At 35.8% G+C, this 25,392-nt stretch overlaps 1 protein-coding gene across 13 annotated transcripts in view; it reads left to right on the top strand.

Moving 5' to 3' along the window:
- The window catches only part of LOC147077972 (uncharacterized), a 114,146-nt gene that overhangs the window by 59,905 nt on the left and 28,849 nt on the right, over positions 1-25,392 (top strand). For 12 of the 13 annotated variants that reach the window (XM_085961049.1, XM_085961044.1, XM_085961041.1 and 9 more), the window contains 7 exons: positions 6,731-6,841; positions 9,538-9,648; positions 11,125-11,226; positions 13,919-14,029; positions 21,722-21,832; positions 22,414-22,524; positions 24,894-25,013. In XM_085961049.1, the coding sequence (XP_085817175.1) occupies positions 6,731-6,841; positions 9,538-9,648; positions 11,125-11,226; positions 13,919-14,029; positions 21,722-21,832; positions 22,414-22,524; positions 24,894-25,013 (777 nt within the window). Of the gene's footprint in view, positions 1-6,730; positions 6,842-9,537; positions 9,649-11,124; positions 11,227-13,918; positions 14,030-21,721; positions 21,833-22,413; positions 22,525-24,890; positions 25,014-25,392 lie in introns of all 13 variants that reach the window. The other variant, XM_085961046.1, reaches the window with a different exon arrangement.

Below are 25,392 nucleotides of genomic sequence, written 5' to 3'. Positions count from 1 at the left end.
CTTCCCGTGGTGTGACATAGACAGGCATGTATTTAGTTTTTGCCTCGTTTATTTGTAAACCAATTCTTTTGGCTGAGGCTTTTAGTGCTGTGAATGCCTTTTTCAGCGCCAATTCTGATATGGGAATGGTGTCGATATCATCGGCATACGCCAGCAGCTGCACAGGTTTAGTAAATATCGTGCCGCTGCCACGGGCATCAATCTTTGCATCCCGTATCGCCTTTTCTAGCGCAATATTGAAAAGAAGGCATGCCAGAGCGTCACCTTGCCTGAGGCCATTCAGTGATATAAATGGCTCGGATATTTCTACTTGAAGCTTCACTCGGCATTGTACTGGTGTCATTGTCATCTCTACAAGTTTAATTATTTTCGTTGGAATTTCAAATTCTCGCATTGCTTCGTATAACCGGTATCGATTAATACTATCATAAGCTGCCTTAAAATCGATGAACAGGTGATACGTGTTAATATTGAATTCAGTGGTCTTTTATTGAATCTGCCTAAGAGTAAATATTTGAGTAACACATGATCTCCCTCGTCGAAAGCCTCCTTGCTAGTGCCCGAGTATTCCTTCTACAATGGGTTCCAGCCGCTGGAATATCAGAATCGACAACAGTTTATATGCAGAGTTAAGGAGTGTTACCTCTCTGTAGTTACTACAATCTAGTTAGTCTCCTTTCTTGTGCAGGGGACAAATCAGCCCATCCTTCCACTCCTCTGGCATCTTTTCTGAAGTCCATACTTGGTGGATTAGGCTATGCAAATGTTTGAGCAGGCTTTCTACCCCACATTTCACTATGTAGGTTATCTATTCCAGGCGATTTGTTTGTTTTTAACCTTGACATAGCACCTTTTACCTCAATTAATGTCGGGGTTCTTCGTTATCATCCATGCCACTTTGTACTGATTCCTGGTCATGAGTATTAATGTTAGTGTTGCCGGCATCATTATGGGGGGTATTTAAATGTTGATCAAAGAAACCCACCCACCAGGCAAGAATACGGTGCTTTTCTGTGAGTATCATGCCATCGTCATCCTTGCACATTTTGATACGAGGCTTGAAACCCTTTCTAACATTATTTGTCTTTTTCTTTTCGTCACACCGGCGTTTTTTATACTCATCGTCTGATGCCCGTGTTTTCTTCTGTGGCATCATTAAGTGAGCCTCATTCTTTCTCGTAGTGACTTCGCGGCAATCTTCGTCAAACCATTCTGATCGTTCACCTGTTTTTCGGCGTCCTAAGGTATCATTAACTGAAGATACTATGGCAGTCTTGCACTCTTCCCAGTGTTGATTCACCTCTTCATGGTCTCCAACCTCAACATTGTCGCTCAGGTGAGTGTTCAAGCTCTCCTAGCACCGAGCCAGTTCCTGCGGAATCTTCAGTTTCTCTGTGTCAAAGGGTTTTGCTCTTGCTCCCAATTCCTTTTTGGTGTTTGAGATCTTTGCTCTAACTTTTCCACACACTAGAAAATGGTCTGAGTCTACATTAGCCCCTCTGTATGTCCGGACGATCATTAAATCCGATCTGTGCCTGTTGTCTATCAAAATATGGTATATTTGGTTTATTGTGCACACATCCGGGGATTTCCAAGTTCCCTTATATATATCCTTACGGGGAAACATTGTGCTACCAATAACCATATTTTATGACGCTGCACAGTTAATTGGTCGGGTACCATTGTCATTACTTTCATTGTGAAGACTATGTTTTCCGACAATGGCAGTGTAGACCTCCTCCCGTCCTATTTTGGCATTTAGATCACCGAGTATTATTTTAACATCGTGATTTGGGCAACTGTTGTACGTGCTTTTTAATGTATCGTAGAAGTCTTCTTTTTCCTCATCTAACTTATCCTCTGTAGGGGCATGTACGCTTTTAAATGAGTAATTGAAGAAACTTCCTTTAATTCGCAGTCGCATGATCCTTGGGTTGACTTGTTCGAACCCAATAATTAAATGTTTCACTCGTTTGCTTACGATGAATCCAGTCCCAAAGTGATGTTCACTATCATGGCAGCTATAGAGTATGGTGCAATCTCGTTTCTCCATCACTCCTTGACCTATCCATCGCATCTCTTGTAGGGCCGTAATATCACATTGGTATTTTATAAGTTGTTCTGTAAGGAGTTTAAGTGCTACTGGTCGATAGAGTGATAATGTATTCCATGTTCCAAATCGTATTTCCTTAAAGCGTTTGCCAGGTTGTCTGAGTTTAGTGTCCGGTTTCCGAGGCTGTTGTTGTGGTTTCGTAACAATGTGTTTTTTACGGGATGAGGTTGTTAGCCCCACGCCCAACCCCCTTTTCGGAGGGCCATTTCTTCCTTCTCCGTTAGCCCTGACTACACCTTCCACCAGGGTGACTACCTGATCTTAGGTGTAGTTGCTCAGATTTCCAGAGTTCACCACGTGGAGGTAGAGATAGGAATTGAGTAGGAGAGGCTATGCGACACTATCAGGATACAGTGTCGTGCGGTACGCATGCACTACCCCGTTAGACCCCCATCTCAGTCTATGTACTGTCAATTTATTTATATTATTGTACCGATTGTACTTATGTAACCATAAATAAACTCTCACTCCTCCATCATCACGAATAACCACGATCGTCTTACATCTACAACACCATCGACACTCACATCGACGACTTCTACAGTCTTTTCATTAAAAAAATCAGCTTACTGGTTGGAATCAAAATGTATTAATTAACATAAAAGGTTAAACAGGTCTGTGATTTTTGTCGGGTTCGCGATGTCCAGTTTACTTCCGTTCGCCTTGTCTGGCCTATTAATCTTTCTTTTCTTTCTTTGCGTTGGTCGTCGAAATTATATATGCATGCCCCCCTACCCCTCTCACAGAGCGTCCCACCTTAGTTTTTAATCTATATCGAGGCATCACGCCATTATTAAGTACATTCATTATCAATTTAATAAAGCCTAATCCTTTGCTTTTTCTCACGCTAAAATCTTATTACAAATGTTGCCAATTTTTGTGAAGAAGAAAAGCGACAAGGATGGCCCTTAATTTCTTAAGACAGAGCAAATCAATGTATCGCAAACATGTCAGAAGCTACTGTATTATTACCAACGTCAAAAAATGTATTTTAATATAATTTTGTGTATATTTTTGTGTTTGTAACATAAGTATTTCATTTCTATGATTCAGTTGATGTTATTAATAATATATAAAAATACATATGTTTACTAAATGTTTTTCTGGTATTTTGCCACCCCCTGAATCCTATCGCCTGACCGCCAACAACCCTCACTTGGCGTGACCCTGGTTATTGTGCGATTTATAGAACACTTAAAAAATGCTGGCACACTAGAAGAACACTCGCGGCACACCGGTTAAAAAATATTATAATTTATTCACAGTTGTATCGGTATCATAATAAATTGATTGAGCGCTCAGCTGTGTCGTCAACACTCACTCACTCCAAATTATTTTATGGGATTTTCTAATTGATATGTATGTTTCTGAAGTCAAAATTATATTATCATCATCAATCGCGGTAAGAACAACGCTCAAAATGGAAAAGTTTACGAACCGGAGAGCTCCACAATCATTATCAAATTTTATGTGTATTTTATAAATATAATTGTGCTAGATTTTCTATTCTATGGCCTATGTAGTTCATACGGTCAAAATATTTTTTCCACGAGACGGAGCGATATTTTTCCAATTTCACGAGCCCGAACGGCGCTCCGGTGCGCTCCAGTCCATTTCAAACCCTGGGTAAGAATGGAGGTCATATAATTGTTATATGCCCGGCCCTGAATTGATCAAAACGCATTTTCTCATTTGCTCCGTTATCCATTTTCTGTCTTTACGCGTGATGCCTAACATACACCTTCGCAGTGACGTCCCGCGGCGGTAGACAGGTAACGCGTTGCATATGGTCGGCACATTGTAAAGGGCGGCGAATGAAGAAACGAATACAAATATTGCAACTTTTGAAAGTAGTGGAGATTTTAGATGAAGTAAACGAAGCTGTGACTTCATTATAAAGTATCCATCGAAATCTTAGTTTAAAAGAAAATCGAAGCATAACAAATCCTGCCAATATAACTTACTATATTATTTTTTTTAGAATTATTAATAACCATGTCCTTGCTTTTTCGTTGAACAACAAACACCCAGGCTTTGATAAAAATACATAAATATTGTGTCGTCAGCGGAAATCGAACCCAGAACTCTCGGGTGGAAGGCCAGCGTCTTACGCACTGCACCACGAGAGCTGCCTATATTATTGTATTGTAACACACATTGTAAAACATATTGTAACAGTGGTTTATCTCACAGGCAAAAATTTCACAAGGATACCTCCACGTACCTAAACCAACACTGTTTGAGAGTCAGGTGTGCACACAGAAAAATGGTTTGGGTGGGGTCCATTTAGATTTTTTTATAATTATTTATTATTGATTTTTAAGGCGACGGGAGGAAGCGGAGGTGCCACTGACTTCTATATTTACCCTGCCTACTACTTATAGTTTCTCGTCGCTTCAACCGTGGACCTCGTACTTTCCCATACTCAGACATTCCCCACTTTTAGTCTAGCGACGAACACCTGATCAGCAGCTATAACTAGGGAATCCAATCCCGAGCCAAAATTCTGATCCCGGGATTACAATTTGACAATTCCGGTATTCCCGGATCGGTCCCGGGATTGGCATTTTTTTCCATAGTTAATATAAAATTTTTATATTTACAAATAACATTGATAAAATCGGTCAAAAATAAATCTAGTATAATTTATACTATTTAAGACATTTATTGTCAATATTGTGTACGTACAATCTTGGAAATATATAAGTTTAATGGAGTAAATAATATTGTAATATAAATAATAATGTGAGTTTAATATGAGATTGCTGTTTCTGATAGTATAGACTTAATGAATGGGTTAGCGTGATTTAAAATAGTAAAGAAAATCATGGTGTATGGCCTTTCCGCTTCATAAATCTAATTAGTCAGCCAAATATGAAACTACCGTAAAACATATGAGGTCATGGTGGAATTACTTCATATTTACCAATCCCGGGATTCATAGGTATCGAAAATAGCTCGGGATCTCGGGATTGGAGTCCCTAGCTCCATAACTACGTGTGCTCATAACGAGATGTAGCGACGTGTCGCATCCACGTGTGATTTTCGAATTCATAATTATTAGGATCGTTAGTATCCGTTTGTGTCGTTCTCGCTCTTTTGTCTTTTGAACATACCGCATTTGAATTTTAAAGCTAGGGTGAGTTTAGTTAATCTCACGAACTACTGCAAACCTCGCATTGTATTCCACAGTGCCCGTGTGTTTGCGCTATCATAGGGTATCAATGTCAAACTCATGATATTTTTATAGGTTCTATTGTATTCTACACAATTGATCAGTTGTCGATCGTGAGTTTCGGAACCAATATTGGAATTCTTCAGTGGCGAGGGGTGGAGGTAGGCTGTCAAGATCTGACATAAATGGTACACACTGAACTTTGTCAATTATAATTTTTTGTTTTCATTGAACTAAGAATAGAAATTGCAGATGGCGCTGATTATTTTTTTTAAATTTATTAGAGCCTGCCTAAACCAAGCCATAATAGTTTAGGTAACCCACCAACCACATTGTACAGAAAAGCAAGGGCATGGTTATTAATATTTTAAAAAAATAGTTTAGTTATGCTATGGGCAATCCGATAAAATAGTGCACACTTTTCATGGCCCCCACACCCTGAAGCGGCCCTTAAGACTAGGATCTTTGTCGGGCCTCCTACCTATCGCCAAGGTTAAAGGCAGTGTGACGCTCTATAGTAGCGTATTCCAAATGGCGTTCACGGTCAAATTAAGGGTATTTAGTGTATTTTTTATACTTACATCCACTCTAATTATGGAGTTAATTATCAAGTAATGACACAATTCAAAATTACATCACACTATCAAATAATAATTTACTATTAGAGAAAATTTGTGATGTGTGTTTAGCTCACTTATTTGGTCGACTCGCCATGCCAGGCCCACCATGAGCCCGGGCCCCCAGACTAGAGCCCTATCAGCCCCCCCCCCCCTTGTGGGGGCCATGACACTTTTTCAATCATAGTTATTTGTTTTCATTGAATTAAGAATACAAATTGCAGATGGTGCTGGTTAGTTTTTTTCAAATTCAGTGAGCCCTTCCTAAACCAAACCATAATAGATATAACATGTACTTATATCTATAAAATATCTAAATAGAAAGCTGAATATTTTTTTTACTATAATGTACCTATCTATTATGGCGTGGATTACTTTGGTTAGTTTAAAAAAAGTAATCAACACTATCTGCAAATTTGTAGTCTTGTAGTGTTAACAATTTATGTCGGATCTTAACAGCCTACCTCTACTCTTCGCCACCAGTATTCTACTATACCTACTTATTGTTTTTTTTGCATATTTTAAGAGGCATTGATATAGAAGATTAGCGAATAAGTACTTCTTTATGTAAATCCATAATTCAATTTGAAAATATTCAATAGAGCGCCGTTCTGTTTTTGTCATTAAAATGCAGAAACACACTCTTTTATTTTCATATAAAATTTATTAGATATGACTAACCCGTAATCAACCATTTATGGTCCTCAAAATGATAGTTTGGTCCGCCGATTGCCGACCACCGTCTTAATGGTTGGTAAACGTGCGTTATAATAAATTATAATAGTATCTCATTGATTGTTAAATAATGTATTTATATAATTTTAGATGCTGAATGTACCGAAGGAGAGACTAAACAGGTTGATTGCAACACGTGTAGCTGCATGGGTGGAAGATGGGGGTGCACATTGATGGAATGCATTAAACACGATGAACACGGTAAAAAAACATAACATAAAACCATTGATATACTACTAGATGAGGAGTTCCCATACAAGTGTCATTTTAAAAATGTACCACAAAAGATATTACGAATATCGTCTTATAATATTTCCTTGTAGGTATAATGCGTTAAGACCGTTAACATAGATTACCGAATTTCACCCGTATTGCCCTGGCTGTAAAACTAAATTTGCGTTCTTGGAATTGTGACCCTAAGGGTGTCTGCAACCCAAAGTTTGCAAGCTACCAAAAATTCATGTCTGAGCGGACAGAGCAAGTCGTCATGCGCTGACTATTAGTTAGAGTAAGATGCAAGCTAGATCGGGCTTACTCATAATTATTGCCAGGTCGTTTTCGAGACAAATATTAAGTGAGCTAATATTTAGTTAAGTCCGCTGATATTAAAACAGTAAGTTTTAACACTGGCCGAGTCGCTGAAAATCGGGCGTCATTTTAAGAAGCATATGATTCATCCAGTATTATATAAATGCATAAAACTAAAGATTTCTGCGAGACAAGCAGTTTTTAATTACTATAGAACTTCGATTATCCGAATTGGGGATGAATGTATTCTGGACAGTGAGAAATCCAGATAATTGAAAAAAAAATTGTTATGGAAATAAAAGTACATTTTGTATAAACAATTTTTATTGATATATAGTTGAACTTGGTTATCACGAGGAAGATGGGACTGACTGAATTTGCTCGTTATAAGCATTACTCGTTATATCGTTGTATAACATTTTTCATGCCACGTTCTATATAAGCATTTCACATTAAAAAAATCTAAAAACCATCGTAAAAATCCCCGAAACAAGCATGGAATTCATAAACTTCAAAAGAAGTTGTTTATTGTAATGAAGTGTTGAGCCGCCGGTGATGGTAGGTACCTACTGACTTCACAAAGCTTGGATTTTTTACATGCAATTTCAACCATATGAGTGGATACTTTGTCAATGTTGTCGGCGAAAACACCAATTAGGTCTTAACTTAACTAATGTCATAAACGTAATTCGATCCCGATGGCATCGGTCTAGTTAACTTCCCGGTCGGATTTTCGAAAATGTTGTTTTTAAACGATCGACACATTAACAGTTTTGCTCGGTATACCCGAGAAGTAGCTCGTTATAAAAGTGAAAAAATGTATGGAGAAAATCATAAACTAAAATGTCAACGAATGTTTCCTCATTACATCGGAGATCTCGCTATTTAAGTGATCGTAATAACCAAGTTCGACTGTATAAGTTGTCTTGAGTTACATTCTTCGGGCTCTCAAACCACTTCATGGCGACATCTAAGTATTGAAAAGCTTTAGAATGTGAAGGACCAATATTTAGTCCCTCGAGAATCTCTTCTTTGTCTTCTTTGTCGCGTTCCTCTGAGGCAGATATTTCTTCAATTATTTCCTCATCATTCAAAATTTGGAATCCAGGATCATTCGCATCGCAATTTGTACCCTGGTGCAGTCAGTATGTTCACGTCTTGAGCTAAAGATTTGTTGGGTATTTTATTTTTCAATTTAATCCTGTTTCATCACATAAACTCTTCATCGTATTCTTCGTTCTACAGAAACGTGTCTATAAAAGTGTTTGCTTCCATTTATCTAATACCATGTCGCCCTTTAAATTTTCGATCCAAACCCGAACTTGTTTTGAAGTTTGAATCTCCATTGAATCACATAATCGAGGTTCCACTGTATAGACTTTGCGTTACTTATATTATCAGTGGCGGCTCATGGATAAGATATCTGGAGGTGCTGCGGTTGATTAAAAATAAAAAAAAATGTTTAATTTGATTATATTTTACTATTAACATAAAAATTAAATATAAATAATTAATTATATTATTAAGTAATTAAAATAAAGAACTTTGCATAAATTGCTTGCAAAAATAAATTTTAACAATGTTAATAAATCATTAAAGCTATATTTCTTTCCTCCGCACACACGCGGGCTCACGTAAGAACGCAGATACGGCGATACACTGTCGGGCCTGCGGTACCGATCAAGCTCCCAGCTGCGTGCCCTGCTCCCCGCACCCCTCCTGCGCCATTCGAGCATATTCGTTTGAAAACGGTACTGCAGTACCGTGGTGTATGATAATTATTGGATATATCGGTGCGCGGGCGAGCTTAATTCACGCTTAAATAATATTGATATTTTCAAATAATATACATAAATTTATGTTTATTATAATATTACATTTTTCTCAATTTGCTTGGGGGTGCTGCAGTTCCGCAATGCATATGAACGAGCCGCCACTGCATATTATACATATAATTATTATAGCATTGTGTGACAATACGCACACGATACTCACATTATATTAATTGCATCCCACTCCTTAGCTAATATTAAATAACACTACATTAAAAACTTCGGCCACAGACGCGAGATAAAAGTAAAATGTCAAATGAAAGAATGATTTATGGTAATAATTATAAAATTAGTTCCGAAGGATGCGTTGCGGAACATGTTATATCTTTATTTTTATCTAAATAAGACAGTGGTGGGTTTAAGGGCGTGGAGGCCCGAGACACTGGGTGATTTTGAAGTCTCTCACGATAAAAAAATAAAATAAAAACTACACATACCAACTACCAAATTTCCTTGAATCGCATCATGGAACTAAAAATGTCTAAACGCATAAGAGTATGTTATTGATTATTGAATAATGTATTTATATTGTTTTAGATGACACCTGTACCGAAGGCCAGACGAAACAGGTTGATTGCAACGAGTGTGACTGCTTGTTTGGAAGGTGGGCGTGCACATTGAAGGGATGCAAAGACCATCATGCAATCGGTAAATAACATAATATAAAACTTAGATATTTGCTAGATAAGCAGTTTATAATATGCATTTTGCGTTACGCATATAGATACAGCAGTGTGTGACAATACGCACACGATACTCATATAATATTTTTGCGCCCCACTACTCAGCTGATATTAACAATAGTATATTAAAAAATGCATACAATCTACCAACATAGGTATCTAGTACAACATATCAATGTACTCTTTTGCTAGAATCGCATACGTTAACTTAAAATAATTATCATTAATTAATTTGTGAAAAATACCTTTTTTATGATCTTGTTATAATTTAATAAATTGTATGACTGGTTTAAACCGCTTCGAAGCCCCGTTTTAAATCTTCTGACGAATGGAGTGCGTCATCTGCGCCAAAGAAAATCGCCCCCGAAATCAAAGATTCTTAACCTGTGGGTTGCGATACAAAATTGATAATAACGTTTTAAAATAAAATGAAAATATTTTTTTTGACCCTTTCCAAAAAATACGATTTCTTCTACCCTTTAAAACGGTTTACATTGATGACCTCGTCGTTAGTGCCAAATCTTTTATCGCCTAGCCATTTCTTTGAATCTGAAAATAGGAAATAGGCGCAGGGGGCTAAATGTGGAGAATAATAATATGATGGACGAGGAAAGAATGCATGCTTCAATGCATGCAATTTTGCCATGGAAACGACACACGTGTGCATCCGTCCATTTTCTTGATGGAAGAGAACTTTTTTCCTCGAAAAATGCGTTCGTTTTCCCTTCAAAGTGTCGTTGAAATGATCCAATAAATTGTAGTAATATTCCCCAGTATTTTTTTCCCTTGTAAGGTAGTTGGTGTGAATTATGGCACGTGCATCCTAAAAACCGTCGCCATAACCTTTCCAGACGATTTAACCACATTTGTCTTCTTCGGTGCCGATTCACCAGGAGAACTCACCGTTGCCACTATTCCTTAGTCTTTGGTGTATAGTGATGGATCACTGGACACCCACTTTTTGTTGGGTCTGCCGAATAGCATAATCTGTTCTAACGCCATTACAATAGAGGTGATATTGCTATAAATTCCAGAAGCTTTTTGTCGGGTCTGCCGAATGATTCGGTTCGAACGAGTTCGCTCAAATGAACATTTACATTAAAAACACTTTTCTAACGCCATTACAATAAAGGTAATATTGCTATAAATTCCCGATGCGTGATATCGCATAATGGATATTGCGTGACGTCTACCATACATGTGCGAATGTCGCTATGCCCGAAGTTACTTGTTAGCTACTGTATTCAGTGCGTTGTCCATTAATAATGTCATTGAGCCCTAGTAACAGATGACACTTGGCATATTATATGATATTTGCGATTGTGATTTAATTTCTTAGAATTTTACCTGACTTATCATACAGGCCTCCTAACTGAAAAGCATGTTTGTCAAGTTTGTAATTTATTGTCCTCCAAAATATCATGCGCTTCTATTCTTTCAGTTAAAGAATGTACCCATGGTGATACAAAGATGGATGGTTGTAAAGTGTGCAATTGCTATGGTGGATTGTGGAAGTGCCAGGGATGCCAAATTAGCAAACCAGGTAAAGTACACGATAATACACATACTTACAGATAAACCAGAGAGACCTGACGATTTTGTTAAGACATGGCATGATCGGCATGCGTCATTTGCACCCGCGACCCGCAATCCGCGCATCGCCTAGCCACGATCTTTTTAGACCATGCCTCAATTGAGGTATAGCCTTAATGTAATATTACACTGTGCTTTGTAAAATATGTGTTTGAACCTACAATTATTATTATAAATAGAGATTTGAATGCATAATATAAATAAATATACTTATCCATAATAATTTATTATTGAATTTTAAGGCGACGGGTACCTTTAGACCAGCGTCTCTTAACCTTTTTGATCTGCGACCCAATTTAGGGTAATAATTTTGGGTTGCGACCCATACGTTAAGAATCGCTATTTTAGACATTCGATGCCTCAAATAGTTGCACCAATTTATGAGTGCCACAAATTAAATAACATTTATTTTTAATAATATCAAAACAGTCGGAAGCCAACAGCGGTGGAGTGAGGTTGTACAACTTCGCTTGCGTAAACGGGACGCTACTCGCCTGGTTACTCGCGAACGGTTATAAATACGGGATACAACAAAAATAATATTGTTTGTAAATGAATTTGACAATAAACTAAACATGTGTGGTCCCATGTGATTTTGACAATCAGTGCCAGTGCTGGAGAAAAAGTGAAAAATATTTATTGTTGCACGGATAGTGCACTTTGTGCGGGAAGTGCGTCAAACGCTGTGAAGCGAGGGGTTGTCCACACTGTTTTTTGTTCACACTGTTGCGCGAATTCCAAGACCGCGTGAACGGCAAAAGCAATAAAATGGAAAACACCACGATGGAAGTGAATGAAACCAAAAAAACGAAGAAGAAAAGAAACGATGATGAAGAGGAAGTGGTTGGAGAAAAAGAAGAAGAATGGCAGACGGTGACCTCTGGAAAAAAACCCAGAAGAGACTCTGGGGTCACTCCGAAGGGAAACCAAAACATCGTCATGATAGCGACGGGAAGTAAAATTCCATTAAAATTGAAAATAGCGCAGATGCTGCATAAGGCAGGAGTAAAAGTACAGAAAATTTACAATAAAAATTTAAAGACGTACATCCAAGTAGAAGACGAAAAAGAAGCAGATAAAGTGAAACAAGCTGGAGAACTCAAAGATCTCGGTTTTGTGACCAAAGAGAATGACTCCTGCTCTTATGGAGTAATAAGAAAAGTCGATATTGATATGGACCTCCAAGAACTGCAAATGGAAATCAAAAGTGATGCAAAAGTAATCAACCTTAAGAGGTTGACAAGAAAAGGTGATACAGGAGAGCTGACAAAGACCTCGTCAGTCAGTATTAAATTTGGGGAGAAAATATTGCCGAGAACAATTTACATATATGGAGTCTCTTTTGCTGTAGAACCGTATGTATTCAGGGTTATGCAATGCTACAAATGCTGGCGATATGGGCATATCGCGAACAATTGCGGACGTACAGTAGAAACGTGCCCTAAGTGTGGTGAAAACCACAAAACCTGCGAAAAAAATGAGGAAATTACGTGCATCAATTGCAAAGGTAACCACGCGGCAAACAGCCAAAAATGCCCAAAGTGGCAAGAGGAAAAGAATTGCAAAGAAGCAATGAAAAAAATGAACATACCTTTCAAGGAAGCAAAAAAAAATATGTTAAATAATAGCTATGCTGACATATTAAAACAAAAAAAAATCGTAGGAAGAGATGAAAGCGAAACAATTCAAAAAACTAAGGAAAACAAAAAGAAAGAAGAAGCGGTGGTAGAAGCTTCAGGCTCAACAATAATATCTACAGGTAGTAGCGTAAAGCCTACAAAAAATAAGAAAAATTCAAAGGGGAAGACAGAGGTAAACGCGATGGGAGAAATTATGAAAGTCTTGCTGAAAGGGGGAGACTGGCAGCAGATCATTAAACAACTAATAATTAAAGCAGTGGACTGGGTATGCAAACAATTCAAAGAAGGACACTTAAAGGAAATTCTAGGGGAGGTTCTGGAGCAAAATGGATAATAAAAAACAAATTAGGATTTTACAATGGATTGCCAGAAGTATGAAGCAAAAAAAGGATGATATAGAACTCTACTAAATAAGACAAAAAATTTCAATAGCATTAATCTCAGAGACTTGGCTGAGGTCTGAATTAGACTATCTGAAATTCAATGATTACACGATGTATCGAAAATACAGAAGGGATGGATACGGAGGAGAGCGATTCTGGTGCATAAAACACTGGCGTCTAAAGAAGAAAGAAAGAAAGACGGAAGAGCTAGACAAAATAATTATAAAGCCATTTAACAGAATAGGAGTGAGGACCTGATCGAAGGATCCCCTTCTAGAAGAGAAGAGGCGATATGACAGCGAGTCGCAGTCAAAGCCTCGGTAAAATCACAAAAAAAAAAAAAAAAAAATAATATCAAAACAATGTTTTTTTCATGCCGCCCCCCAAATACTGCCGCCCGGGTATTTCACACCCCCACTTGGCGCGCCCATGGGGACCAACCCCTTTAAGAAGGCAGTTCGAGCGCCAAATTATCCGGGTCACGATCTTCAGTCGTGTGGTTTTGATAAGACTGAACAATTTGTATTTTTTCCTCTCTCTTCTGTGAGCGCATATTATAAACGTGCAGTGTTATTTTATTATAATGTTATCGATCATTGATGTATGTGTATTATTTTAGATGCCGTGTGTAGCGAAGGCGAAACGAGACAAATTGATTGCAACACGTGTTCCTGCGCGGGTGGAAGATGGGCATGTACAAAGAAGGGGTGCATAAAACCACCTGAACAAGGTAAATTAATTCATAACGTAATATAAAGTAACGTAAAATAGCACAACACAATACAAATTCCAAAATTTTCATCTGTACACTAGGTACTTGTAACCTTTGCACTGTGTATGGTTATAGTGTTGCCACCCTATAACCACCTGCCACCACTATAATATATATACAGGGCCTTTTTTTGAAAAATAAAGGTGCCGGAACTCACTTGTTGCCAAACTTCTTACCTACTAAAGAAAATTATGTTCAAATATCATTTAAAGTAACTTTTCCTATGCCACGAAGCGCACGAAAAATTAAACAAATAAACAAGTAAAGTTGTAAAAAATAAAATTGTAAAAACATCATATATTTCAATAAAAGTATAATATACACTGTGGAGGTAGGCTGTTAAGATCCGCCATAAACAGCGCACATTAAACTTTTTCAGACATAGATATTTGTTTTCGTTGAAATAAGACTACAATTTACAGATAATGTTGGTTAGTTTTTAAAATTCAATTAAACCCTGAGAAACCAAGCCATAATAGATAATAGTCAAAAAATACAAGTATATCTATAAAATATCTAAAATTATGCAATTAAATCATACATAACTTTGAATATTTTATAAATAGAATAATATTTTATATATATTATAGTTTGGTTTAGGCAGGGCTTAATGAATTTAAAAAAAATAACCAAGAATATGTGCAATATATATTTTTAATCCAACAAAAACAAATAACTATGAATGAAAAAGTGTGCACAATTTTGTCGTATAGCCCAAATTAGACTAAAACTATTATGGTTTCGTTTAGGCAGGGTTTAGTTGATTTTTAAAAACTAACTAACACCATCTGTAAATTGTAGTCTTAGTTCAATAAAAACAAATACATATGACTAAAAAAGTTTAGTGTGCACTATTTATAGCGAATCTTAACAGCCTACCTCCACCCTTCGCCACTGATTATACAGTGATATCCATGGCCCCCAAATCCTGAAACGGTCCCCCAGTCCAGGATCTCTGGCGGGCCACCTACCGAGTAACGGCAAATCGGGCAGTATCATTTGGAATATAATATATAAATAGCTACCTAAACTTAGTAATAACGAACATATCTTTGAGATTCCTGTGAAATTTGTATGCTAAGAAAATGTATGTACTAAATAACTAAACAATCTTATTTTCGCCGTCAGCGTTTCTCACTGAGTAAGCACTAACCGATACCACTGACGGCCTGTGAAAAATGTTTATTAAAATAATTCAATAATATTAATTTGAGAACGACGCCTATGTCTCGGGTTTGTGCTGACACAGCTTGGTTCTCACAGGACTCGTCGATTGCCACATTCCTATGGGTATTTGGTTTGATCCATTGATGTACTATGGTCAGCGCCGGCGCGAGGTTATTTGGTGCCCTAGGCAAAGTTTATTCGCATGCCCCCTTTTTAACAAATTCTCTCATTTTTTTCGAAAGAATAAAAAAAAACATTTAGGGATCAATAGACATATAATAGACACTTATTAATAAAATAATTTTAGTCTCTTCCAAAAAATTTTATTTAATAAATTATCATAAAACACGCACACACACACATAATAAACTCTTTATTTTTCAGTTTGAAATATACTGTTTAATTTAAATAAAAAAAAAGACTTTGTAACCAAATAATAAACAAAAATGCACATTTAACAAAAAATAGACATGATTACAGAATAATTACAATTTAATTTTTCTCGCCTTTTTTTTTGCAAAGAATTTAACCAACTCCTTCAAATCAAATGTCGTACCTAGTTTAATCATACTCAATTGAAATTGTTGCTAAATCTACTTGTCTGTTTGTGACATCGTTGAGCGCAAGTACTATTTAATAATTTTCAATTTTGAGAAACTACGTTCACCACTTGCCACTTTTACAGGGAAAGTGTTATTAATATTCTTAGAGCTACAAAAATATTTGGTACACAATCTTCAATATTTTGTTCCACTCTATAAAAAGCAGAACTTCTGGTGGTGGCATAGATTTTGAAAGTCTTTTAGCTACTGCTTGAAGCTCACTACATAGATCATAAGCATCAATGCATTTGTTAGCATTATGAGTCAAAGAATTTCCTAAATTTTTGCAGTCGACAGGTATATCTGCAGGTGGCTTTTTCTTTGGATATTATATAATATGTCATACAGGAAGTCAAATAAAATATTATGTTGCTCCAATTATTTGAACCTCTCTTCGATAGATTGCATAGCCATGTCTAAAACTGTATAGTAGAAACCTATTTTGTATTGCTGTTTAGTGTTTAGGTTCTTGGGGTGCCTCGTCTTCAGCTTCATATTGAAAGTGCCGTTTCTTTCTTCTCGTTCGAACATGTTTTGTGTCAAATTTTGGTTCTGTTTCTAGCATCTTTGCAATCTCAGCAGCATCAATTAAAACTTGTTCATAACTTTCATCACTACTGCATCAGTACCTAAATATTTTTTAGTTAGCTCTAATTGATTTGAAGCAGAATATATATCAGTATTCTTTCCTTGTAATATTTTACTTGCAATATTTACTTCTAAAAGAATATTGTGCCATGCGACAATTGACACCATACATCTCAAATTTCAACTTACATCAGCAAAGGCCTTTGCTTCAATTCGGGAAGAGTTTCCAGATGAATTATTCAATATTGGGTCATCAAATATCTCCATTGCATCATATAGGTATATCACCAAGATTATATCTTAAAGGCTTCAAATCTTCAATTCGGCTCTCCCACCTTGTTTCGCCCAATGGTCAGTGCTCGAAATGGGAAATTTCACGAACAGGAACGCTCGACAATTTTCCAAAAATGTGTGATATTAGCAATGACATATTAAATGGACGACTCACTTCATACCCGGCGCGCACGAGAAATTGTCCATGAAAGTCATTCACAGATGTATAGGTAGATGTCACGTGACCATTGACGTATCCGTTTCCATTATGCGATACAAGCTTCGAGAATTTATAGTAATATAACCTTTATTGTAATGGCGTATTAGTGTCATGACTCATTGCGTTAGAAACAGATTCTCGGTTACTTACGACTTCTCGGAGATTAGACGCAAGCGTGCCCAGCGAATCACAGGCGACTGACTGTCCAATGGTTCCTGTCATTCAATTGCATTGAATAAACATTCATCAATATCTTAAAATGGCATTTTATAAATAATAAATAATACTAACACATGCAAAGTGATATCCCATCTTTCTTGGAGTGTTTAGTAGATTTTTTTTACAATTTTTAACTAGGCACATTGGCATTTTGTAACATAATAATAACGGTGGAGTCGAAACCTGACAGTCAGAAATTTTGTATGGGCAGACCCAGCGGTGTCGCCAGACCGCTTGCAAGCAGAATGTTCATTTGAGCGTAGGATACCGATATTAAAATATGAATTTCGCCATCCGGCAGACCCGACACAAAGTGAGTGTCATTTTATTTTCTAGATGCTTCGTCCATATTAATGTCATTGGATATTAGATATAATAATATCTGTAACATAAAAATATCTTTTAGTTTTACATGATGTACTTTTTTCATCATCATCTTCTCCCAATACGCTATCGGCTATAACAATTAGTGGTAACATACAAATGTAGTCATTTTAGTTTACGAAATCGTTTTCTAAAAAATACATTAATAATTATACAAATATAAATAACTAAACGTATATGAATCTAATTGGAGTGGGAAACATTATTAAAATACATGAAATAATAGACAAACTAATCACAATTTCCCATTGGTTTCTTTAGCAGTTTGAATAAAAATATGCAACTAAGAGTGGATAGAAATATGAGTGAAGATACTTCGGCTTAAACAAAATACATGCCGCTTTTTTCAAAGCTCTGATTTTTCGTAAATTCTAAATATTTTGATTAAGGTAAACTATTTTTTTAATCAAATTAAAATCCATCGTATACGAAAAAGCAAGGGCATGGTTTTTAAAAAAATAATTAAAAAAATATCTAATACGCAAGTTTTACAAATGTAGCATTCTTTATTAAATATGAATCATTTTAAACAACCTCAGAAGTGTAGGTACATATTATTAGAAAAAAAAAAATTATATCATGTGGACATGTAGGATAATTTATTCTAATAGGTTTCCAATGTTATAGAAATTATTATATACAGGGAAATTTTTCATATATTTATCCCGTTGGATTCTGATTGATTTATTTAATTTATTTCGTATTGTACCTTAAACAATACAAAAATTTTAACATGCATACGATGTTCATGAATATTTATCTATATTAATTATGGAGTTATTTGATTTAAGTTATTAAATGTATTATTTTGTTAGTTTAACCATCAAAAACACAGTTCATTCAACCCGAAAAATATCCATATAAAATTAAAACAATAAAAATATATGAGGAAATGATATTTTTTTTTTGTCACTCAATGTAAAATATTATAATAGATTAGGATAAATAATTATTATCTGGCGATTCCGTAACGTTGAGTAGGTAGGTAAAACAGCAAATACGTATGTTCTGGTCACAAGGAAAAGCATGACTGTATTTACTATTTAATATGAAATATTTTACCCCCTCAGAAATTATTAAACAACAATTTAAGGTATTAAGTACCTATAAAGAGTTTTTAAACGATGTCAGCGCACAAGTTTTTCGGAAATTTAAAAAATTTGCAAAGCAGCTGCAACAGTTAGGTTTTTTCATGTATGCAATAATAATTATTTAGAACCCAACCCATCAACCTCGGTCGATCCAGTGCTGGATGAAGGCCTCCCTTATTTTATTCCATCTCTCTCGGTACCTACTTAGTTTTTCACTGGAAATTATTTCCGCTGAACTTCATCAATTCATCAATAATGTAAGAAATATAAAAAATAAATTAGTGTAGAGCAGCAAAGCATGGGGGCTAGGTAATGGGAAACCAAAAAAACACAACTTAAAATGATTAAATTTGGAAAAATAAGGAGTCTAATTTTGTCGCTTCCTCTGATGAAAACGCTTATCATTGGCTGCATACAAATTAACCCAATGTTTACGGGCCGCACAAAATTGTGTTTTTGCTAATTACTTTTCAAATGCAAATTAACACGTTAATTACAAAATTAATCAAAAGGGCCCGTAAGCATTGGGTTAAATATTGATAAACGACCAATGAACGACCCCGATTGCATTATGAAATACAAAAACTATGAACGCGTCAAACCCATGTAAATTTCGCTAACATAATAATATGATAAATGGACAATTCGGTCAATTATGGTTGTCTCGATACAAAATTTAAAGTTTCATTACAAAAAACAATTGGCTACCATAAACGTGCTCAAGAATTTCAACCCTCGGTAGGACAGATATAGTATACCTATCTCGGTAGATACTTAGGTAGGGCACGTAGTTTTATTCACACTATTTTTACTATGTTATTTTTGTGCAATATTTAACAAATTAATTAAGTCATTTATAGAGTAAAGATAATACATGTATTTAATGTGTTTCATTTAAAAATTTCAAAGTTCCAGTGTGCATTATAACTATTACGTTATTAACTCATTATATTTAGGCATGTACCTTAACCTTAACTGTATTAAAATAATATGTATGAACTTGCAAAAAAATAAATGTCTCGTTTTATAAATTAATACTACAGTAAATCTACATTCCAATGTAAAATAGCTTCCAACCTTTCCTTACAATCATAAAAACATTTTTTTTTTCAAAATACATTATTGTCCCATAACGTGCGACAATGCAATAAATCTTACCCAGTGCCCTTTGTATACAATTTTATTGTTTTATCACCATTGACGCAAAAGGGTCTGTCTATTAGTGCATTCAATGCCAAATTCGTTGAAAACAGTATTGTCTTGAAAAAGGTTAGTTCTCAAATACGTTGTCTTACATTTACTCTATCACTATTTCAAAAAAACTTAAGTACATTATGTACGGGTCATAGAAAATTCAGTGGTTCTAAACCAGTAAAATTATTTTTTAATAAAAAAAATATTTATGTTTTTGTACCTATCAATTCATTTTCGTAAATTTTAAATCTAACCCGGAACGTAATAATATTAAGTATGACGCTTGAGGATTTTACTAGACGACTCGCTGTCCGTCGGATATTTTACGAACCGGTACGCCATTTTCGAGGTTTTAACGAACAGGAACGCCATCCTTGGAAATCCCACGAACAGGAACGGCGCTCCGGGGCGTTCCGCTCCATTCCGAGCGCTGTCAATGGTATAAGAGTAAACATTGGGATACGGTTCGATAAAATTTTCCAACGACGTGTCGACCTAGAGAAATAATTATATATTTGTTGAACTATATTCATATAAATTGCTGAGATAAAAACGTATACGGCCTCTTTTTTATCTTGGATTAGCTTAGACCGCCTACCTGGAAATGTCGCAGTTTTAACAAAAACGGTCGATAGAAAATAAAAAAAATGATTAGCGATCGGAATGTTTTCCGAATCCATGGCGAAAGGCTAGGTTCCAGGCCCAGAACCGCCTTGTAAACGCTTTTAAGTAATTAGGCTAAACAATACACAGCTGTGTGACAAAATCCCTGGATTTGTATCGTTTGTACCGTTTGTATCTGGCTGTATCGTTTGGCTGGCCATAGAACGCCACCAGATTCCGAATCCGATCACTACTTATGATACATAATTATAAGAAACAGATAAAAACATCAAAATAAAATAAAACGTATTATTTAAGATTATTAAAATATGGAAATTAATTTTAGTTTTCCATTTATGTGCCCCCTTATGTTTTGTGCCCTAGGCGGTTGCCTAGTTCGCCTATATGGACGCACCGGCCCTGACTATGGTTTCATATTCATATTTTTTCATTGTGATCCTTGACTTATAGGTAGGTGATAATGTTTTTACCTATTTTATTGTATTAATTTATTATATACCTAAGTTAGAATGAACTGTATTCATTGTCAGTGAGTATTTACCTTTTGGTGAGTGCACATGGTGCCTGAAGATGCCAAAAGGTGAATCCCGGGGCGCAACAAACGACTCAAATGGAATAGTTTTTTTTTCGACAAAGTCCGATCCTAATAAAATCATAATATGGGCCTCCACAGAGTGGAGGTTTGTATTATCAGATTTTGTTTTTACGAGAAATGGAGCCACTTGTTCAATCTATTAGGTCCATACTCTGACTCATACACAAATTGAAAAAAAATATGTGTACTTGTCAGGCCCAGGATTCGAACCTGGAACCCACATATTTCCGACCATGTCCGATTCTGATAGGATCATATGGGCCTCCACAGAGTAGAGGTTTGTATTAACAGATTTGGTTTTTTACGAGAAATGGATGTCAGCCACTTGCTCAACCTATTAGGTCCATACCCTGACACACACATAAATTGAAAAACAATATGTGTACTTGCCAGACCCAGGATTCGAACCTGAGACCCACGGCGTGATAGTCCAACGCTTAAGCCGCGCGGCCACCACATATTACACAACTTAAATCCATTTAAATTTAAATTCGATAGTATTAATATTATGATTTTATTTAAATGAATAGAAATCAGTAAGATATATGTTTTAATAACACAAAATGATTCTTTTCTGACTTTTGCTGCCTGAATTCTGCCGCCCGGATGTTTTGTACCCCTAAAACCCTCGCTTGGCGCAACCCTGTTCACAATATATAGTATATACCTACCATTAAATGTGTATTCTTTCAGTTTCAGAATGTACTGATGGTGATACAAAGATGGATGATTGCAATGTCTGTAATTGCCATGGCGGCATATGGGCGTGCACATTAATGGGATGCCCAAAAAGGAACAAACGAGGTAAAGTAAAAGATACACTTATGTATCTATCACGGCGGTAGTTATATCAAAAGAAAAACTATCGACACCTGTAGGTCTATTCTATACTCAATGCAGCTATCGGCGGCTACCGACGGTAGTTTATCATATTTATGTATTGAGGAGGTTAATTGTTACAATAAGTTACCCGTCTAAACTGCCAAATTGTCTATCTCGCTCTAAAACTGAACACAGCCCAGAGAGAGGTTGTTAAAACATAACATGTACATAAATATGATACACTACTGTCAATAGCCGCCTTGTGTATAGAATAGATCCACTGGACGTCGAAAGTGATAAATATTATCACTTTATCACCCGAAACGCCGAGAAGAGTTGGACTAACCGATTGAGAATGCTGTTAGACAGTCAAATTATCGGAGTTATGATCCACAGTCATGAAGTCCTGAGGAAGGAGTAATATCCCATTTACCTTAATAATTTGTATTTTTTTACCTGAAACCGAAACCCTCTTCCCCACGTGTGTGTGCACGTGTCTGTAATATTATAATAACATTATATAAATTATGTTATCAATCATTGATGTATGTATATTCTTTTAGATGCTGAATGTACCGATGGCGAAACGAAACAACTTGATTGCAATACGTGTTCCTGCATGGGTGGAAGATGGGCATGTACATTGAAGGGATGCATAACACCACCTAAACATGGTAAATTAATTCATAATGTAAAATAAAGTAACGTTAAATAGCACAACGCAATACAAATTCCAAAATTTTCATCTGTACTATGTTTGGTACAGTATTAATTGTCAAACGTTCTATAATTCCATGTATGGCTTGAATATGTTGATAAGTCTAAAAACATGAATTCTCAAGGCAGCTTTTTGTACATTTGGCTTTCTATGGTAAATGAGAATATTGCAACAAATTTTTACCCCATTATTTTAGAACATGATTTCAACAAAAGTTGTGATGAAAAAGAAGTTATATTAATGCTCATTTAAATTCTCGCAAACTGTTTATTTCGAACATAATATCTGTGGACAACTATATTAACACCTGTACACGTGCATGGATTTTTGGTTAGGAGATGAGGTAGGGAACCGGAGGGTAGGTTGGTTTGACTCCAATAATAAGGTTGATGCGTGCATTAAACGAACCCTGGTTTTATTATCTCCTTCCAAATAAATATCAATTTAATTATTACAGGTAAGTTTATAGATTTTTTTTTTTTTAGAATTATTAATAACCATGTCCTTGCTTTTTCGTACAAGGTGGTTGTTAGTAATTTTGAACAATCACAAACACCCAGGCTTTGAGAAAAACACATAAATGTTTTTGTCATGACCGGGAATCGAACCCAGAACTCTCGGGTGGAAGGCCAGCGCCTTACCTACTGCACCACAAGAGCCGCCTAAGTTTATAGATTATAATTTAAATGAGTGAAATCACGGGAATGCGTTCCGATGGATTACGAGTTCGACCGGGCGCAGCGAACGATAACCTTACGGCTAACTCTTTGATAACTGAATGACGATGTTGATTTCTTCTACTGAGTATTTTATACTGATTCGATATAATAGAAAATGCTGCTATCAACTACTTGAATATTTTTGATAATCATGCTTATGAGGTTTATTGTGCAATGCATGATTCGTTTCGTAAATTATAAACAATTGATTTTAATTGGAACAATTATGCAGTTTTAATAATTGCGCAAGATTGATTTTTATACAAACAACTTTTGTGCATATCATGGTAAACCTATATAGCATTATTTATTAATTTTCGATATTATTGATTAATTGAATTATTATATTATTTTGCTAAATTAGCTTTCTGTTGAAATTTGATTGACTCACATAAATCGCTTGTTTTGCAATTTTAACAATAATATGTTGCAAGATACATTGTAGTTATAAATTAATGGTTTCCTGCCAAGTCATGGTGGATGGTAGGGTATTCACCCTACAGATTTGCTTGCACCAATAGTGTGTATTTTCGCGATAATAACTCTTTACACATAAAAGTACCGACTGTCTTGCTAATCTCATTCTTCAAGAGTAAGCGAGACGGGATGTTGCTATTTTATGGTAGGTACTATTTTTGACAGGTCGTGAAACTCGGTTATCCTCAAATGAGTCTCTGCGCGGTATGGTTAATTTTTTTTCTGGCAGGTTCGCCACTATCGTTCTACTGGGCAGGCGCGGATATCGTAAAAACCCAACTGTCGTGTTCAACTTGCCCGATAATACATGTTTACCCGTACAATTTCTTGTTATAGCAGTGATAATTTATAATATGCACTATTTTATGCAAAAAGTTGACCACAACAATAAACAAGTTTGGTATTCCTGATATACAAGAGATAAGCAGAAAGTTTGATGTATGTATTTAAAAAACATAAATGGTACCTAATGTACCAGTACAGTACTGTACTAGACCAGTGGTCTCCAAACTCAAAAATGATGTGAGCCACTTTCAGAAATGTAATGTAAATATTATTCCTTCTTTAGGTATAATTTTTTATCATCGACCTTTATCGTACCATATATTATATTATTATATTACTTAACATAAATTAGGACATTAGACTTCCAATAAAACATAAAACGCATTGGTACTTTAATTATTTATTTATAAACAAAATACCTAATAAATATCTTGAAATAAGCGTGAGTAAAAGTAAAAATAATTAATGAAAAGAATGGCATTTACTTTCCTCCACAATTTTTTCAATTCTCGATGAGTACATTGTCACTCCCATCCGAATGCAATTATCAAGATGTACATCTGTGAGTCTGTTTCTATATGTACTTTTAACCACCTTCATAGTGGAAAAAGTTGATTCACATAAGTAGGTAGAACAAAACAATGCCTTTATTTTGAGCAATAAAATTTGAGAGGCAAATTTATAAATATGATAAAATATCCTACACGAGCTACTGTAAATACCACCGCGAGCCACCGGTAGCTCGCGAGCGACCGTTTGGCGATCACTTTAGACTCTAGTCCACCATTGGAGTGGTTGCAGATTAGATTATGTACAATAATGCTTTATATCCTTTTACAAGTAGAATGCCAAGATGGGGAGTCAAAGATGGACGACTGCAATAGGTGTAATTGCCTTGGCGGGAGATGGGCGTGCACACTAATGGGCTGTCCTCCCAAAAGAATAGAGTCACAGCTTACAACAGGTATAGTCCTAAATTAAAATAATATGTAATTATATTCTTATTAACTAATGAATTATTTATTAGGGGAGGGGGTGGTCTAGGTTTCAGACTTCGCAGTGGCAGTGTGGCATGTTGGGAATTATTTAAATATGAAAATATTATTTATATCAAAGCTAGTTATGACAATTATTGTGTTTACTAATGTAGAGCCCAACGCAATGACTGATTTTGTTTCCCCTTGCGATAAAAAAAAATATCGAATTTTAATTTTCCAAATAATACGTTCACGCACACATTCAGACGATTTCGGATTTTTCAAAAATATCTCGTCCACAGAATATAACATAAAATATGTACCTACTCTTATAATATTCGAAATTTCTGTCTCTAGGCTAATTTT

The sequence above is a fragment of the Rhyacophila brunnea genome, unplaced genomic scaffold (genome assembly GCF_057557595.1).
Source record: "Rhyacophila brunnea isolate RB1 unplaced genomic scaffold, BYU_Rbru_1.0 scaffold_12, whole genome shotgun sequence".
NCBI lineage: Eukaryota > Metazoa > Arthropoda > Insecta > Trichoptera > Rhyacophilidae > Rhyacophila > Rhyacophila brunnea.
The sequence above is the reverse complement of the archived record's forward strand: the minus strand, read 5'-3'. Positions and strand labels throughout refer to the sequence as shown.